This window comes from Cavenderia fasciculata, assembly GCF_000203815.1.
Source record: "Cavenderia fasciculata unplaced genomic scaffold Scf_EU5ZYIE02H8LDV-5, whole genome shotgun sequence".
Lineage (NCBI taxonomy): Eukaryota > Evosea > Eumycetozoa > Acytosteliales > Cavenderiaceae > Cavenderia > Cavenderia fasciculata.
The window spans coordinates 486360-504766 of NW_004457639.1; the positions used below are offsets into that span (position 1 = coordinate 486360).

An 18407-nucleotide genomic window follows, 5' to 3' on the forward strand; every position below is an offset into this window, starting at 1 on the left:
ATCATTAAACACTTTAATGATCAATTATTATTTTATTACACTTTGTCTTTGTCTACTCTTTTTAAAAAATTCTTTCTTTCTTTTCTTCTTTCACCTTCTTTCTTTCTTTCTTCATTATTCTTCATTCTTTTTGATTTCTTTCTTTTGTTTCTTTCTTATTCTTGTTTCTTTTGAAGAGCAATCATTTGAAGTTCTTCTTCTGATTGTTTACCGGCAAGTTTGACTGGGTACTTGTTGAGGGTTTCTTGGTTTTCAAAGGGTGGGAGTGGACGGAGGTATTGGTCCGAGGCAACGTGACCAAAGAGGGTGGAAGAGATACGCCAGAGGGAACGACCTTCAGCCTTGGCACGTTCGACAGCGTCGACAGTCTCCTTTGTGACGACGACTTCGTGGAAGCCGGCGAGAATGTCACCACCGGTAACCCATTCGAGTTGCTTGCCGGCTTGTAACAACAAGCAGCCAGCTGGCACCTTGACGAGAACACGGGTACCGTCACGCAACCAGATGTAGAGACCTGGGTAACGCGACTTGCCGTGAATGGTGAGCAAGTTAAAGTCATAGTGGAAACCTGCAAAGATTTGGTCGAGGTTACCGAAACGCTTGAGATCAGAGCCGGTTGGGGCGAGGAGATGTGGACCGTTCTTCATCATCTTGGTGATAGTGTCACGTGGCAATCCGTAACCAGTGGCAACCATCTCGGCGACAGTCTCGATCGATGACAACATCTTGCTGCCCCAAGTGTCCATGACGTTCTTCCAGTGTGGGAACTTTTCAGGGATAACTGGTGGACAGTTCAGTTCTGGGAACTCAGTTTCGGCTGGACGCTCTCCAATACGCCAAAAGAATCTCCACTTTGGGTCGGCACCTCTTGGGGCATGGGCAGCATATTGTGGCTTCAATGCCTTGATGACCTCACTGTGATCACGTGGCTCTTCAGTAAACTCTGGTGTAGCTCCCAATTGATATGACCATTCTGGATGAACATCTTTCATCAATACTTCAGTTGGTTGTTCATAATATTGTTCCATCATATCTAAAAATCTAAAAAAAGTAAAGTATTTGAATTAATATCAAAAAAATGAAAGAAATCAGATGATTGATTGATTGATAAATCAAAATTGATCAAAAAATATAATATAATATAATACTGACTCTGAGTTTTGAGCTTCATCAACCAATGGTGATTTGATGACGAGACATGATGTCTCTTGAAGAGTCTTTACCAAGTTTTTGCAATCTTCCAAAGCTTCAGCAGATTCTGGGTTGGCAAGAAATCTTGCAACATCAATGATAGCTGGTCCTGTTTCCATTTCTGTACAAACAAACTACTACTAGTAATTACTTATATATATATGAATAAAGTGTGTTGAGTATAAACTGAATAGACACGTTGAGAAGAAAGTTTTGTTCGTCAGCAGAAGTAATTTTTTTTTTTTTTCTTTTTTTTGAAATTGAAAAATCAAAGTCTAAAAAATCTTGCAAACGAAGAACGTGTTTGTTTGACGAGTAGATCTACCACTTTGGACACCCCCCCTTTTTGAAATTTGGAATGGAAGGGATCTACATCTATTCCACATCACTAATCAATGATGGATGATCTATGACTCTATTTCTATTTTAGAATATTCATCTATCTCTAAATGACTGTTCTATTTTAATCTATAGTCCCTCAATTCTTTTGTTTTTGTTCCAGTTTGTATTCCTTTATATTCTACATGATTATTATTATTTATTTGATTTCTTCTTTGTTGTTGTTATTGGTTTTTTGGTTTTGGAGGAGGTTGATTTACCATTATTCTTTAATGGTTTCTTTGTTTTTGGTACTTTGGTACTCTTACTCTTTTTCTTTTTCTTTGGTTTTTCATCATCACCACTATCCTCTTCCTCTTCTTCTTCCTCTTCATCATCAATCATATCTAAATCATCATAATCTTCTTCTTCTTCCTCTTGATCTTCAACATCTTGTTCGACTGGTTGCTGGATTTTTTTCTTTTTTGTTGTAACCTTTTTGGTACTGGTAGAGGAAGCAGTGGAAGTGGTGGAAGTACTATTGTCATCTGGTGATAAAGAAGCAGTTTTATAAAACAAAGGATAACTTTGTAATTTTTCATCTTTAATCATTTTGTTTAAATGATCACACATTCTAATAATATCTTTTTTAGTTTCACAATTAAATACATATTCTTTGATCCTACAAAATATTATATATGGTTAATTGGGTGGGCTTAAAGTATATATTTTCTACTTACAATTTCATATCACCTTTCTTTTTATGATAAAAGTCTAAAAGATCTTGTTCCTCCTCGGAACTAACAGTCAATCCATACTTTTTCTTTTCATTCTCTATACTCTGGAAATATTGTGATATTTTCTCTTCTGTCAATCTAACTATATTATATTGTTTCAACCATAATTCATAGATATCTTCTCCACTTAATCCCATTTCAGTTCTAAGTAAGAGAGATAGATAGAATTATTAATATCGATACCATCATGATGAATCATATTTTTTTGTTTACATACTGTTCAACATCACCATTTTCATCATAGAATGATCTAGTTTGTGGATCCTTTAATATATTATAAATCCTACCAAGTTTTTGGAATTGATCTTTTGCTTCCTTTGGAATAGAAAAAAGGGGTTAGTATGATTATTAATGAAACCCCCTCTCTTTCTTTCTTTCTTTCTTCTCCCTACTTGACTATTATTCTTATCAGGATGAACTTCTTTTGCAAGTCTATAATAGGCTCTTTTCAAGTCACCCTCTGATGCCTTTTCATTGACACCTAATATCTCATAGAATGATCTTTCATCATTATCTTCTATCAATGGTCTTATTGGTTGTTGTTGTTGATCGCTCATTCTATATATATATAAATATATATATCTATTTATCTCTATTTATCTCTATTTCTAAAATTACAAGTAAATTGTACAATGATGACCGATTGAATATAATATTTCAATCGACTGATTTTAATTAAATTAATTCAAAAATGAAAGTTTTTTTTTTGTTCTTCAATTTTGAGTTGGCGCCAAAAAAATTTAGTTATCTTATGGAACTATTATAATAGTATTATTATTAATCCACTTGCTTTACAATTTTGGTTTTCTACTCTCTGTTCTTCCTTTTTTTATTTTTTTTTTTTTTAAAGTATAAAAAATTTTATAACCAATTCTGAAAGGGCGACACGTTGTACCAATCAATATTCATAAGAGATGTGTCCTTTGGTCAAAAAATTAATTTTTTTTTATTTCTTTTTTTTGTTTTTCGTTGGTTTCAAAAAGCTGGAAGCTGATTGGTTGTCTTTTTAAAATCTCGTTCAGAGGTTGAAACCAAAGGTTAATGCACAGCCGACCCCATGGCACGATGAGCTTGCAAAGAGAAGAGGTCATCCTCCACCAACTATGAGAAAGCAAACAGACATCCAATAGATAGATAGATAGATAGATAGATAGATAGATATACAAAGACATAGATAGATAGAGATAAAGAGAGAGAGATAGGCAGATAGGTAATATCGAAAGTAAAAGTTTTAAAGACAGACAGTTACTTTGACAAAATAGTAGTACTGCTGCTGCTTTACCTATTTTATTCAAAAAAGTTTGTTTGTTGTCCTTCCCGTACTTATTTATATTCTTAAAAGGAAGAGATAAAGTGAACAACACAAGACAAACAATAATATAAATTCCTTTTATATTATATATATATTCTTAAAATAAATAGGGTAGGTAAGAACTGACTGATCAATCATATTTGTCTATTTATATATATATATCTATATAAATATATATAAGTGTGTGATAATTTGTAATTTATAAATCAATCAAGATATTGTTATTTTAAAAAGGGGAAACCAATCACTCTCTCTCTCTCAACATCAAAGATCGAGATTTAAACACATATACAAAAAGTCAATTAATTAATTAATAATCAAAAGTAAAAATAATCAAATTCATCGAATCTCTATCTTCCTCTTTTTGGTGGATGATGGCAGTCTGTCAGTCAGTCAGTCTGTTGGTCGGTCGGTCCATTGGATTGATTGCCAAGGATGATTATTCCGGACTTTACACAATCTGGGATATCTTGCCAAAAGTTTTGATTAGGATATTAATATTAACTCGAATCAGTACAACAACAACAACAACGACTACTTTTACAACTACAAACTAATTAATAATACTATGTGCGCGCGCGCGATGGATGCGATATATATATATATATATGGTATCAATCAATTAGGAATTTGTCGCGATATTATCTATTTTCATCACACCACACCAAAACACACACACACCACAACACGATTGTTGTTTTTCGGTTTGTCAATGCAATCCACATCCACCCCTCCTCATTTACCATCATCGATTGGATGCATCACAACAACAACAAAATGAATTATATGTATTTCCATTTGGAATTTGTCAAAGAGTGGAGGAGGAGGAGGAGGAGGAGGAAGGAGGTCGTTTATTTCTTTTTATTGTTGTAAAACATTATTATTCATCCCTTCCTTCCTTCCTCCTTCCTCTCCTTCCTACATCTATTCTTATTATTAAATTAATTTTCCCTACTACATCCAACTTTTTTGATCACTCCTTTAAAAAAAACAATTTTAATCCTAATAATCGTAGTAGTAGTAAGGGACATTCAACAGATAGATAGGAATCTATAGAGAGTGTGTGCTTGTGTGGTATGTAGTTGTTATTGTTTCAATGATTTATTAAATTTGAATCATCGTATGGTATCAAGGAGGGTTTATTGTAAAGTGAATATAATTAATTTAAATTATAGTAATAATAACATGTTGTTAGGTAACTTCATACCATACGATGATCGATTTATTTGATATATATTTTAATATATTTATATATATGTTTTAATATTTATAATATTTATAATTATTTCCAATATTAATAATCATTTTCTTTTTCCAAAAAAATTAAATTAGTTTCCACAAACATAATATATATATATTTAAATATTGAAAGATGTCAAATCAAGATGATGGAGATGATGGAGGACAACATATGGGTGAAGATGGACGTGAACATGATCGATATTTACCAATTGCCAACATTATACGTATCATGAAAAAATCACTACCACACAATGCCAAAGTGGCAAGAGACGCCAAGGACACGGTACAAGATTGCGTCAGTGAATTTATTAGTTTTATTACAAGTGAAGCAAGTGAAAGATGTCTACAAGAGAAACGAAAAACAATCAATGGTGATGACATTATTGCTGCAATGATTACACTTGGATTTGACAACTACATTGAACCTTTAAAAGCCTATCTAAGTAAATACAGAGAATCAGAGAAAAAAGAACCGAATGGAGGTAGTAGTAGTAGTGGTGGTGGTGGTGGCGGTGGAGGTGGTGGAGGAGGAGGAGGATCTGGAAAAAAACAATCAGTCACTTCTCCAAAGAAATCTTCTTCGTCATCATCATCAACATCTACATTGGAAAACAACAACAACAACAACCAATCACCTCCTGAATCACCAAATATGACATCAACAACATCTACAACTTCAACTTTATTAAATCAATCAATGGATCAAAATTTACAACAACATAATAATAATGGACACGAGTCAAATAATAATAATAATAATAATAATTCAATGTTTCCACCAGATACTTCTCAACATGACCATTTAAATTTTAATAATAATAATCAAAATAATAATAATAATAATAATAATAATAATAATAATAATAATAATAATAATAATAATAATAATTTAATATAATTATAACAACTCAAACTCTCATCATAAACCTACCTATTGTATATTAGATTTAAAAACCTCATCCTATATTCACCCAACCAAATCACATCATGTACCAAATGGATTTGTGGACAGACACTATTAAAAAACTTTTGATTGACACATATATATAATACATCAAAAGTTTAAATATATAAAACCAACAGAATAGAAAAAATAAATAAACAATCCAATAAATTGTTTCACCTAACCAATCCATTACCTTTTTTATACAATTTGGAAATGATTGAATTACCATTTTTATTTATTTATTTGCCGGCTAGTTAAAATTTGACTAGGAAAGGAAATGTATTATAAAGAAGGAAAAAAAAAAAAAAGGAAATTACCTTTTTCTCTTTTTCTCTTTTTTTAGACAATAGTTTGAGCACCACTTGAAGTAACTTTACTTAAACCTATAACCATATTAAAGATAACCCCAACAACTACGCCCAATTTAATTTGTCTTGGTAGATAATCACGTGTAAGCCAAAAGAGAGCGATTGGTCCAACCAAAATGCCAAATGCCATTCCCAAGAATAGTTCTAAACTTTCACGTATCAATGATCCTTGACCTGTTGACATTATTGTATGGTTTGTTTGTTGTTCATGATGAACCATTGCAGCTGGTTCAACATTTTGCAATACCAAACCATTTGCTTCCATATCCAATATAAAATCATTATCTCTTTGTTGCCTAAGTAATTCTTGTATTCGATTATGTTGAATTTCTGCTGCTGATAATATATTTGGTGGTGATACCGATGTCAATGTCGGTGTTGTATTATTGTTGTTATAAGAAATAGGTTGAGGAATATGTACTATAGTAGGGTTATTATCATTATTATTATTATTATTATTATTATTATTATTATTTACAAGGATTTGATTGTTGGTAGGGATGGGTTGATTTGGTAATGAGGAAAAGGTAGGTTGACCTAAATTCAAATCCAATGGTACTGTAATAGATGATAAAACATTGCAATTGTTTGTCAACTTTGCATCTACCAATGTTTGATGATCCAACAATAACTTTCCTTGGTAAACAAGTCGTATTCTATGACCCAGTTTCTTCTTTTCCTCTAATATTCTATATTTTAATTGGCTAATCAGCTCTGATGTAGACATCTCAACTGCAAGTATTGGATCCTCTGCATTTTTAATATTGATCGATATCTTGTTTGTTGTTGTTGTACTATCATCTGTACCCATTTTTTTAAAAAAATCTCTCTCTCTATATAAAAATGATGTTAATAAATCATGAACATCATCGATTTGAAATTATATTTTGATTGATTGAAATAAAAGTTGAAGTTCCTCTTGTTGTTATGATAATATTGAAAAAAAAAAAAAAAGAAAGAAGAGTTGGGTAATAATAACTTTCAACCCCAAAAGTACAAGTTATTCAATGATTGAATAACGTTGATACACAAAGTGTGTTGTGTTTTTGAATTTTTGAATATTTATCAACATCAATAATTATGTGGATTGATTGATAGATAGATAGATAAATAGATAGATAGATCACACCCACCACACATTCCACAACAACAACAACAACAATACCCAGTGGATAATAATATTCGGTCGAGAGAGAATGGGACAGGAAAAGGAAAAAGTTTGACCCTATACAATCCAATCCAATCCAAACCAAACTTAGTGCCACATGCTGCAGCAAGCATGCTGGTCGTTATATTGGTTGACGATGGAAACGAAAACAAAAACTCTACCATATATATATTATGATGATGATGGATGATGATGATGACTATAATATTCCTTTTGATGAATATTATAATTAGCTCATGTTTTTGAATTGTTGTATTATATGTACATATATTTCTCGCTGCGTGGTAATAGTAGTAGTAGTAGTAGTACATGTGCATAACACCTAGTTTGGGTATGGATTGGATGGATGGATGGAAAGGAAATGAAAGGATGGACTATTATTACCACTGACATCCTCTTCCTCCTCCTCCTCCTTATCCAACACCCACCCACAGGCAGACAGACCACAAAAGTGTATTATAGTCGCACTAATAATCCATTAAGCGACAAGAAAGAGGAGGAGGAGGAGGAGGAATGACTGATTTACTGCTATTTGTTACCGCTGCTGCTGCTGCTGTTTCTATTGTTGGTTGTAGTCTGCTGCTCCACATAGTTGTTGATAGATAGATGGGTCGAGCGAAAGAGAAGAGTCCGCCACCAACAGTAGCAGCGGTAGGACACAACTACAGTTGGCTGGCTGCTGTTTCTTTTTTTGTTCTGTTGAGTGTGAGCATAGTGGTTGTTCTGTTGGTTTGGTAGTGGTAGTGGTAGTGGTGTGTGTATCTAGTGGTGTTGAAAAAATCAACAATTTGTTCATCTCTTTCTTGTTTGCTGTTGCGACGATTATTGTCAATTTAAATATAATAAGAGAATAGTAGTAGCAAGCAAACAAACAACCAAGCAAGCAAGCAAACGATAACCCAACCTCCTTTTTTTTATTATTCTATTTTCCTTTTTCCCTCTTCCTTTCTTCCTTCCTTATCACTACTATTTGATATTTTATTATTATTATTATTATTAAAGTAGTACTTACTATTGTTGTTGTTTTTTCGACGTCGTAGTATATATTATTATTATTTATATCTCTATATTTATCGTAGCATATTATACAATAGTAGTAACAGTACAATATACAACAAGTCAAGTAATATTACCAAGAGTATACCACTACGTGAACCACCAAAATAATTTTAAAAAAGTAGAGTATCTATCTATCTGTCTATCTCTATTGTTATTATTACTATTATATATATTATAATATCTACGTCATATACACATACACATACACAACATACATATACGATCGTATATTTCCAAGTTTTAGTAGACTACTAAGATAGACAGATAAGATAGCGGCGGCTGTGTTGATCGATGATGAAGAATATATTCTAGAGAGAGTGTCCTATCTTTTGTTGCGCAAAGATTGCATCTTGCTTGCGCAAATTAAACTGCTCCCTTGAAATCAACGTTTCAAGTTTTGGCCAAAACCTCTCTCATAAATCAAAAAAAAAAAAAAAAAAAATAGTAATTAGCTTGGTCTGTTGTTGAGTGTACACTCAATCTTTGTCCATATCATCTTAATTATTATTATTATTATTATTATTATTATACCCTCCCTTGTACACAATATTACACCTATACACAACAACAGCAACAACAATATACACATCTATTTATATATACTTACATACAGTCATCACAACAACAAACAAATCAAATCATATCATATCATTTTATTTATTTATATATTAATTTATTTATTCTTTCTTTATAGTTATTAGTTAGTTAGCATTTATTATTTAGCAAATACATATATACATAGACTCTATAGCATAGCATTTATGAGAGAATCATCATATACAATTTTTTAGTAAACAATCATCATCTGACAGAAACAAACAAACAAACAAAATACTTTCCTCAACAACTACATAGACCTCTTCTTATTCTTCTTATTATTATTATTCATCATTCATTCATTCATTCCTTTGACGACGCATCAGCAGCGAGTAGTAGTAGTAGATATTACAACCATTCACATCAACAACAAAGGAGTCTAGACCCTACCCATGCAGAGATGCTTCCAGTAAAAAGAAAGGACGAATCATCATCATCAACAGACAAATTATTAAAGACTAGGAAAGTTACCAACCCAAACAACAACAATACCTTTACAAACAACAATAACAACATTAGTAGCAGTAATAACAACAACAATAATAGTAACGAAAACAGCAACGATAATCAAAGTTTAATTGTAAGTGTCTCAACATTTCTCATTCCTCACAACACAGGTTCATTCAACAGCAGCGGTAATCGAGTAGAATTAGTAGTTAGTTGGTTGGTTTCTCAAATATATGATACTACACACAACAATGCCAACTTTTGTGTTTTTTTATTTTTAAATTTACCTTTTTTGGAGTTAACTCCCTTTTAGGTTTACAAAAAAAACAACAACCTTTGGACTCAAGGCAAAAAAAAAAAAAAAAGCAACAAAAAAAAAAAGAAAAAAGGGGATTGTTGGTTAATCACATTTTTTTAATACCCAATTGTTGGTGCATTCATACATACATACCCTTTCCAATAGTATTTCATATTTTTGTCTTTTTATAATAAAGTAAAGTAAAGAAAAGGAAGAGAGAGAGAGAGAGAGAGAGAGAGAGAGTAGAGAGTTAATTTTGATGTTACATAGACAGAATAATAATTAGAATTGAATTTAAAAAGAACAACAACAACAACAACTCGAAACTACATTACAGGTATAGCAACAACATATAGACGACGACGACGATCATGATGATGTCGTTGGTCATCAAATCCCAATCTCATCTCGTTCATTCAATCAATCAATCAATCAAATCAATCTATCTATTTTTTCTTTTTAAACTTCATCTTTTATCGTTTCAAAAACCATTCATTCATCAACCAACAAACCAATCAGTAATCAGGCTAGGTTAGGATTGAAGCTTCAATTGAATCACCACCTACTATCACACTACTCACTACCCACTAATTATACCAACAACCACATTCTTTCACCACCCACCCACCTTTTTCCAAATGACTTGATGAAAAAAAGGAAAAAGATTAGTGTTTGTGTCAAAACCTTTTTTTTGATATATAAATATATGATATCATTTGTTTGTAACTCATTCATTCATTCATTCTTTCATTTAATCATTATCTCAACAACAACAACAAAAAAAAAGTTTGTTTCATTCATCATCATTATCATCATTTGTTTTTCACGTTTTATATATATATATATATATAATTAGTTAACTAATAATTAAATTATTTCTTTATAGTTATACAATAACGATAGTAGTATATTTGAATCAAAAAGACAACAACTACGACAAATGGAAGACGACGATTTTTCCCCAAGTGGATCACCAATTAATAGTACAATCGATCAAATGGGTGATTCACTGATGGATATTGATCCTTCAACCGAGCAAGAGCATATTGTATTCTGTATTGATCTAGATGAAGAGATTAATTCAATATTCAAAGCTTCTGGTCCTCGACTCGATCATATAAAAAAGGCATTGTCATTGTTTGTCAGAAGTAAACTCATCACAGATCCAACCACAAAGTTTGCCATCTGTACTCTTCGTGTGTCGGCAATCTCTGTTTTGGACTTTACAAGTGACTTTAATGAAATTAAATCAAAAATAGATTCTTTAAAACCTGGTGGTAGATTTAATGCTTTTGATATGACTACTTTATTTGATAAAATGTAAATTTACAAAGCAAAAATTATAATCAAGATGATTGATTGATAGTTTTACTTATACTTCTTCTTTTTTTTTTCAATTAGGGAAACTAAATTTAAAATATTATCAGAGACTAAAGGATTAAAGAATGTTGTTGTTACACCTGGTAGCTTAAGCGATAGTTCCAATTCATCGATTACTCAACACCATCAACACAACAACAATAATAGACACTGGAGTTTAAGAACTATATTTATATATTCTCGATCAAGTATTGTTCCAATGTATTTGGGTGGATCAAAGAGTCTCGATTTTTTAAAATCATTTAATAATTTTCATTTTGAATCTGTTTATATGTATCATAGTTATCATACTGATCATTCAAAGGTAAAAAAAAAGAAAAGAAAAAAAAAAAGAAAAGATAATATATATTAATTTTAATTTTAATTATTTAGATTGTAGAATCAATTAATCAAGCAACAAAAGGTGGATCAAGTTTAGCAAAGATATCAGATCAATCATCGATTAGAAAGTTTTATTATTGTTTTTTGGGAATCTTGTACGTTCCACCACAACTGAGACCTACAACACCAAAGTATCAAAGATTCCCAGTCGGCCTCATCAACGAGAATCTGTATCGTCTAGGACCGTGGGCAAAGAATGCAAACACTGGCACAATGCCCAAGCCAGCTGGTAACATTAATATTTTACAGGCACCATTTGTTCCCATCCAAGGTTTGCAGCCACACCAACAGCCACAGATTCACAATCCACAACAAATCATACTCCAAATCCAGGCACAACAACAAAACCTCCAACTCATTTTACAACAACAACAACAGCTTTTGCAAAATCAGCAACAAGTTGCCCAACAACAACAACAAGTCGTACAAGCTCAACAGGCTCAACAAGCTCAACAACAACAACAAAATCAACAAGCACAACCTGTACCTCAACCAAATGTACAACCTGCAGTCGCAGCAAATGCAGCAGCAGTTCAACCAGTAGTAGTAGCAGCACAACCAGCTCCAGTAGCAGCACAACAACAAAATCAACAAGCAGCGGCCGCTCCAGTTCAACAACCTGCAGCCCAACAACAACAACCACAAGCTCCAGCTCAAGTTAGTGTACAACCTGTAGCTATTGTAGCTCAAAATAATAATAATGTAAATCAAAATGTAGATAACCAACAACAACAACAACAACAACAACAACAACAACAACAACAACAACAACAACAACAACAACAACAACAACAACAACAACAACAACAAGATGAACCAATGATTGAAGATATACCCGAAAATACTAATAATAATAATAACCAACAACAACAACCAATACCTGTAACTAATCAACCAGCTCCTCCTCCACAACCAGTAGTAGCAGTTCAACCAGTCCAACCAGCTCAACCAGCTCAACCAGCTCAACCAATACAACCAATTCATCAAGCAGCAATTCATTTCCAACAACATCCAGGAACCATTACAGTACCTGTTGTATATTATCCAATGGTTCATTTTATTCAAAATCCAGCAGCAGCTGCAGCTGTTGGACAACAAAACGTTTTCTTTAATGCTGCTGCCGGAGGAGGTGAAGGTGGTATATTATTCGAATACCCAATGAACAATAACAACAACAATAGCTACCACTCAAATAACCAATCACCAATCAAATCATCGAAGGATGACGAATCATCGTCTTGTTCTTCGGGCTCGATCATACCCAGCCTCGGCAGCATGATGAAGCAATACATCAATAATGAGCAATTCAGCGATGTTGCATTCCTTTTAAAGAACAATGACGATGTTTCCTATGAACGTATCTATGGACACAAAGTCATTCTATGTGCTCGATCCAAGTATTTCAAAACACTTTTCACAAATGGGATGAGAGAGAGTGAAGCAGAAGGTGCTATCAGACTATCCAATGTCACCAAGGATGTATTTTTGGCACTACTCTGTTACCTCTACACAGATGATCTCGTTGCCTCTGACTATTATAATATCATTGGTACAAATATTCAACCTCCTTCTCCATTGGTCAGCAGTAGCAGTAGCAGCAGTACAACCACTACAACTTCAACCACCACCACAACCACAACCACAACAACTACCACTACTAACAACAACAACAACAACAACAGCAATGGTAGTCAATCACCACCACCACCAACACAAAGATTTTCATCTTCACTTCTTACGGAATTACTCATATTGGCAAATCAATACATGCTCGATGGTCTAAAGATAAAGTGTTGCAATTTGATTGGCGAGACATTGTGCGAAAACAATCTCGTCTCTCTTATGGCTCTTGCCAGTCTCCACGAAGCCGTTGAGCTCAAGAACGCTTGCATCTACTACTTTTACACCAATTTGCCAGTTTTGTTGCGTGGTTGCTTCGACTCTGATACCAACTCTCCCAATAAATCGTGTGAGAGTCTTGGATATCTTATAGTAGACTACTTTAGCAAGGTTTCAAAATTGAGTTCCTCCGACGGAAAATCAGATGACAATGCTAGTAATTCAAATCCAGAAATTAGTCAAAGAAATTTTGAAGAATTGGTATCATTATTTAATTAAATAAATAAATTAAAATTAAAATAAATAATTATATTTAAATCTTCAATTAAGTAGTAAAGTAAATTAAAGTAATTTATCTATTATATAGTATAATGCTTTAAATATCTTTTGATAGATCAAAGATTTATTGTAGGCCACTTTCCCAACAACTTTTCGAAAGTTTAAAAAAAATCAGACCCTGATATTTTTAGTCATCATCATCGATCATTGCTTCGAAGCTTTGTAATAGGAGAGATAAAAGAGAGAAAAGAGAGGAGAGAGATAAGAAAGAAAGAACGAACCATCATTATCATCATATTCTATATATCTATCTATCTATCTATCTATCTATTTGTATTTCATCTTCATTTGTTCTCTTCAAGATGGTATTAATTAATCCTTATACAAACAAGGAGAGAGTTAATATACATTTATCAATATCACCATGGTTGAATGATAAACCACAGGTATTGGTATTACTACCTCTTACTCTTGTAGGTGATATAGTAATCTATTATAAACAAACAGGAAAGAATGTTAGAATTCGTGATCTACCAAACTATGCTCTATTTAAAACATTGGAAACCTATCAAAAACAACGTAGTAACAATAATAATAATAATACAACATCATCTATTCCTATAGTCAATAATAATAGTAGTAATAATAATAATGAAACACATTATAAGAAAAAGAGATTCATGTTATCAAATGATCAATTATTGGCAACATATAATATTGAAAATGATTGTTATTTAGAGTTACTTCAGATCAATAGTGATTTGGCATCATATCCAAGATGGTATTATAAATCAATTGTACCATCTAATCAATTAGAACCTTTATTACAAGAAAAATTATCTTTTTCTGGAACACAAAAGACAAACAACAAAAGAAGTAGTATGACTACTAGTCCATTATTGGTTCAATTGGAACAACAACCACAACAACCATTACTACCACAACAACAATCGCAACAACAACAACAACAAACAACAACAAGTAGAAGAAAACTATCTCAACCATGGCAATTTGCATCACCAGTGAATGGATCAGCATTTGGAAGAAGAGTATATGAAGCTGTACAAAAGATTGAATATCAAATACCATCGATTCATTCACGTCTAGAGAGTTTTGTACCAGAGGACAAGTGGAATGTTCACATTACATCATCTGATGATCTATTCCTCAAACGATTGCAAATGGAGGATAGTATTGGATCAGAGTTGACCAAACAAGAGTATATAGAGTTTTCATTACGTTTTGAGAATCGAACATCGTTGGTACTAGGTGCTGAACACTCGATTCTCATTTGGATCGATCCCATCCAATCATTTTTTACATTGTCATTCTCTAGTAATACAACTGTACACGATGCCATCTTTTTCATTGTCCAATACATCTATCCAACCACTAAAAGGGTGATCCACACATCAACCTATTCTCCCAAATCTGCCACTTCCTCACCCTCTTCCTTTCCACTTTCTTTATCACCACAATTGTCTCCTGTTGGTAGTACAACTAGTAGTAGTGGTGGTGATGGTAGTGTGGGTAGTACATCACCAGCATGGGGTAGTCCACCAGTACTATCTCAAATACCATCACCAACAGACTCTGTTGTAGAGTTTGAAACCTTTGTAAATATGGTAGGTTGCTATGGCCTCTATCTGCAGTCTAAAAACCAAAATGCTTCCAATCCTCTTCTTCCACTTCAACACAAGCAATTGTTGCTCTCTTGCAAGTTGAATAATAACAAGTTGCAAGACTCAATCTTTATATTCAAGGCAAAACCAAGCAAGAGTAGAAACCTAGACAATTCAATTTCTCGTGAACATTTATTTAAACAACACAAGAATAACAAGAATAATAATAATAATAATAATAATAATACAACATCTCAAATGCCTCTACTTCCTTCTTCTTCTTTGGCACCAACCATTTCAGTTTCAAATGATGGTGAATTTGAATCAAATGGTCCATTTGTAGATGATGATGAAGGATATAATTTAACTGTACTCTTTCCAACTCATCAGACTTATAGACAATTCCATTTTAATCCCTATCAAACGGTAAATGAAACTATCCAATCAATTATCATGGCAACAACAGCCAACATTACTTCTCCGATTACACCAGCACCCAATTCCATAGCCATTTTACCAACTTCTGCTAGCAGTGAATCTATTAGTACATTGTCACCACCCATCTCTCCATCATTACAACAACCAAATCGATCACCAATTGGTTCAAGAAATAATAGTCATCAACAATTACTACAAATACAACAACAACAACAACAACAACCAACACCACCAACATTGAATGGTTCAAATAATAGTGTAAATGGATCTTTGGGTCAGAGTTCAAATGATATAGTATTTGATAAATATCATACAATATTTAATTCATCAGATGAAACGTTGGGATATTGTTTATTCTTTCAAAAGAATGGATCGGGAGTTTGGATGGAAGGTTCTAGAAACCTCATATCTTACAATTTGCCAAACGAGGCAGTTGTAGAGTTTAAGCCACCACCATCCATTTGCAAAATGGCACTTGTAGAGGGTATCCAAAATACCATAAAGCTATCTTGTAATCTACAAACATATCAAATCATCTATGGTCGATACACTGCAATCTCGGATCTACGTGAAATCATCATTAGAAATTGTTCAACCACCTCTTCTTCTGAAAAGGAATTGGAACATTTTGATTTATTTTTAGTTAAAGAAACTGGTTCTCAATGTTTAAATGATATTGATAGTTTTGATCAATTAGATATTAATCCAATTTCTGTAAGAAAAGAAAAAAAAAAAAAAAGAAAAAAGAAATTCTTGTACTTATTTATTTTTATATATTTTATTTTTAAGGATTTTATTGAATTTAAAGCATCATCAACAATATTATCAAGCGCATATAGTAATGCAATGATGCAATTAGCATTTATTGCAATTAAAGATCCAACTTTGGTTCCAGGTGAAACTATTATTCATAAAAGAGATGGTGAAAGAATTTCAACTGTTGCAAATCAATCTAAAAAGGGCAGCCTATTTTTAACAAACTTTAGATTAATTTTTATTGGTACAAATAGATCTTCTTATGTATGAAATGTTTCAAACAAAAAAAATAGTGCTTCTAGACTGAATATTAATTTTTTTTTCTTTTTATATATAGGATGATTTTGGTACAAAAGATGATTGTGATATACCAATTACAACTATATCAAAACTTAAAGTATCAAATAATCAAACAGAAGTATTTTGTAAAGACTTTAGATTTGTTAGTTTCCAAACTGGTGATTTATATATTTGGGAACAATTGAAAAGTTTTATGGAGATTTCAGATATTACCAAAACTTTTGCTTTTACCAATGCTCAAACATTTGATTCTTCTTTGTAAGAAAAAATAATAATATTTTAAATACCTTCTTTTTCTAATTTTTAATTTTTTAGGGATACAATTTATAATTTAGAAGATGAATTTATTAGATTACAATTCCCATTGGATAAATGGAGAATTACATATATTAATCAAGATTATTCATTATGTCCAACCTATCCATCATTGTTTATCGTTCCATCGACAGTGAGCGAAGAGGATTTGAAAAAGATTGCAACTTTTAGAGAAAAGGGACGTGTTCCAGCCATCTGTTGGATCCATGGTAATCACAATAGCACCATTACAAGATGTAGTCAGCCACGTGTCGGTATATTCAAGAGTAAATGCAATGAGGATGAAGAGTATCTCAGTTTTATTACGCAAGCCAATTCAAACAGTTCGATTCTCTATGTCATGGATTCGCGTCCCATGGCAAACGCAAAGGCAAACACATTGATGGGCAAGGGTCACGAAGACACTAGTCTCTATCAAAATGTAGAACTTCAGTTCCTTGGTATTGGCAACATTCACGTTATGAGAGATGCCTATAAAAAGCTGACCAATATAGTCCTAAACAATATGGATTCAGCCAACTGGCTCTCTATGATTGACAATACACAATGGCTAGAGCATATCTTCCAGTTGATAAACTCTGCCAACATGGTGGTCGAGTTGGTCGACAAAAAGGGTTCGTCTGTCCTAACCCATTGCTCTGACGGTTGGGATCGTACCAGTCAACTCGTCGCACTCTCTCAACTACTGCTCGACCCCTACTATAGAACCTATCGTGGATTCCAAATCCTCATTGAAAAGGAATGGCTCAGCTTTGGACATCAATTTACCCATCGTTGTGGTCACGTCTCTCATGCTGGTGGTGATGAAGAAACATCTCCCATCTTTTTAATGTTTATAGATTCAGTATGGCAATTAATTAATTTATTCCCTACTACCTTTCAAGTAAGAAACAAATCAAAGGAGAAAAAGAATAAGAATAGTTTAATATTAATTGTTTTTTTTTTATCTAAATAGTTTAATGAAAGATTTTTAATTGAAGTATTAGAAAATGTTTATAATTGTAAATATGGTACGTTTTTATTTAATAATCAAAGAGAAAAGTTGGCTTATACCAAAAAGAATGGAGGTATGGTTTCACTTTGGTCGGCACTCAATTCTCAATCAGAGCTTTACATCAACTATTTTTATATTATGAATCCCAAGCCAATCTACCACAACTTCCTCATATCAGACATACAATTTTGGAGTAACTACTATCTCAGATGGCGCGAGAATTATAAACCCAAACTAGTCATTGATTCGGCCACCGTCAAGGAAGTAGAAAATAATCATTTCAAAGATTTATCAGTAGTTGATAAATCAAAAAAAATTAGATAACTTTAAAAGGTATAAAAATAAATTAGTCTCTCTGTC

At 32.7% G+C, this 18407-nt stretch overlaps 7 protein-coding genes across 7 annotated transcripts; 3 read left to right on the forward strand and 4 right to left on the reverse strand.

Annotated features, from left to right (window-relative positions):
* Window positions 1-155: 155 nt before the first annotated feature.
* Window positions 156-1310, reverse strand: DFA_10003 (uncharacterized protein; the record flags this gene model as incomplete). Its single annotated transcript, XM_004351845.1, has 2 exons — window positions 156-1041; window positions 1153-1310. The coding sequence occupies 2 exons, from the start codon at window positions 1308-1310 to the stop codon at window positions 156-158; spliced, it is 1044 nt and encodes a 347-aa protein (XP_004351897.1).
* A 415-nt stretch (window positions 1311-1725) lies between these two features.
* Window positions 1726-4649, reverse strand: DFA_10004 (uncharacterized protein; the record flags this gene model as incomplete). The annotated part of the gene is made up of 7 exons (XM_004351846.1): window positions 1726-2191; window positions 2250-2450; window positions 2524-2621; window positions 2699-2864; window positions 3471-3588; window positions 4093-4171; window positions 4611-4649. The coding sequence occupies 7 exons, from the start codon at window positions 4647-4649 to the stop codon at window positions 1726-1728; spliced, it is 1167 nt and encodes a 388-aa protein (XP_004351898.1).
* A 341-nt stretch (window positions 4650-4990) lies between these two features.
* On the forward strand, window positions 4991-5758 carry nfyB (putative histone-like transcription factor; the record flags this gene model as incomplete). The annotated part of the gene is made up of 1 exon (XM_004351847.1): window positions 4991-5758. The coding sequence occupies one exon, from the start codon at window positions 4991-4993 to the stop codon at window positions 5756-5758; it is 768 nt and encodes a 255-aa protein (XP_004351899.1).
* A 387-nt stretch (window positions 5759-6145) lies between these two features.
* Window positions 6146-6985, reverse strand: DFA_10006 (uncharacterized protein; the record flags this gene model as incomplete). Its single annotated transcript, XM_004351848.1, has 1 exon — window positions 6146-6985. One exon carries the CDS (start codon window positions 6983-6985, stop codon window positions 6146-6148), a length of 840 nt encoding a protein of 279 aa, XP_004351900.1.
* A 679-nt stretch (window positions 6986-7664) lies between these two features.
* On the reverse strand, window positions 7665-10159 carry DFA_10007 (uncharacterized protein; the record flags this gene model as incomplete). Its single annotated transcript, XM_004351849.1, has 4 exons — window positions 7665-7809; window positions 8617-8723; window positions 9897-9924; window positions 10074-10159. 4 exons carry the CDS (start codon window positions 10157-10159, stop codon window positions 7665-7667), a joined length of 366 nt encoding a protein of 121 aa, XP_004351901.1.
* Window positions 10160-10449: 290 nt separating this feature from the next.
* Window positions 10450-13622, forward strand: DFA_10008 (uncharacterized protein; the record flags this gene model as incomplete). Its single annotated transcript, XM_004351850.1, has 4 exons — window positions 10450-10461; window positions 10630-11063; window positions 11145-11427; window positions 11496-13622. The coding sequence occupies 4 exons, from the start codon at window positions 10450-10452 to the stop codon at window positions 13620-13622; spliced, it is 2856 nt and encodes a 951-aa protein (XP_004351902.1).
* Window positions 13623-13984: 362 nt separating this feature from the next.
* On the forward strand, window positions 13985-18371 carry DFA_10009 (uncharacterized protein; the record flags this gene model as incomplete). The annotated part of the gene is made up of 6 exons (XM_004351851.1): window positions 13985-15247; window positions 15386-16396; window positions 16472-16702; window positions 16776-16996; window positions 17054-17936; window positions 18009-18371. 6 exons carry the CDS (start codon window positions 13985-13987, stop codon window positions 18369-18371), a joined length of 3972 nt encoding a protein of 1323 aa, XP_004351903.1.
* Window positions 18372-18407: the final 36 nt, after the last annotated feature.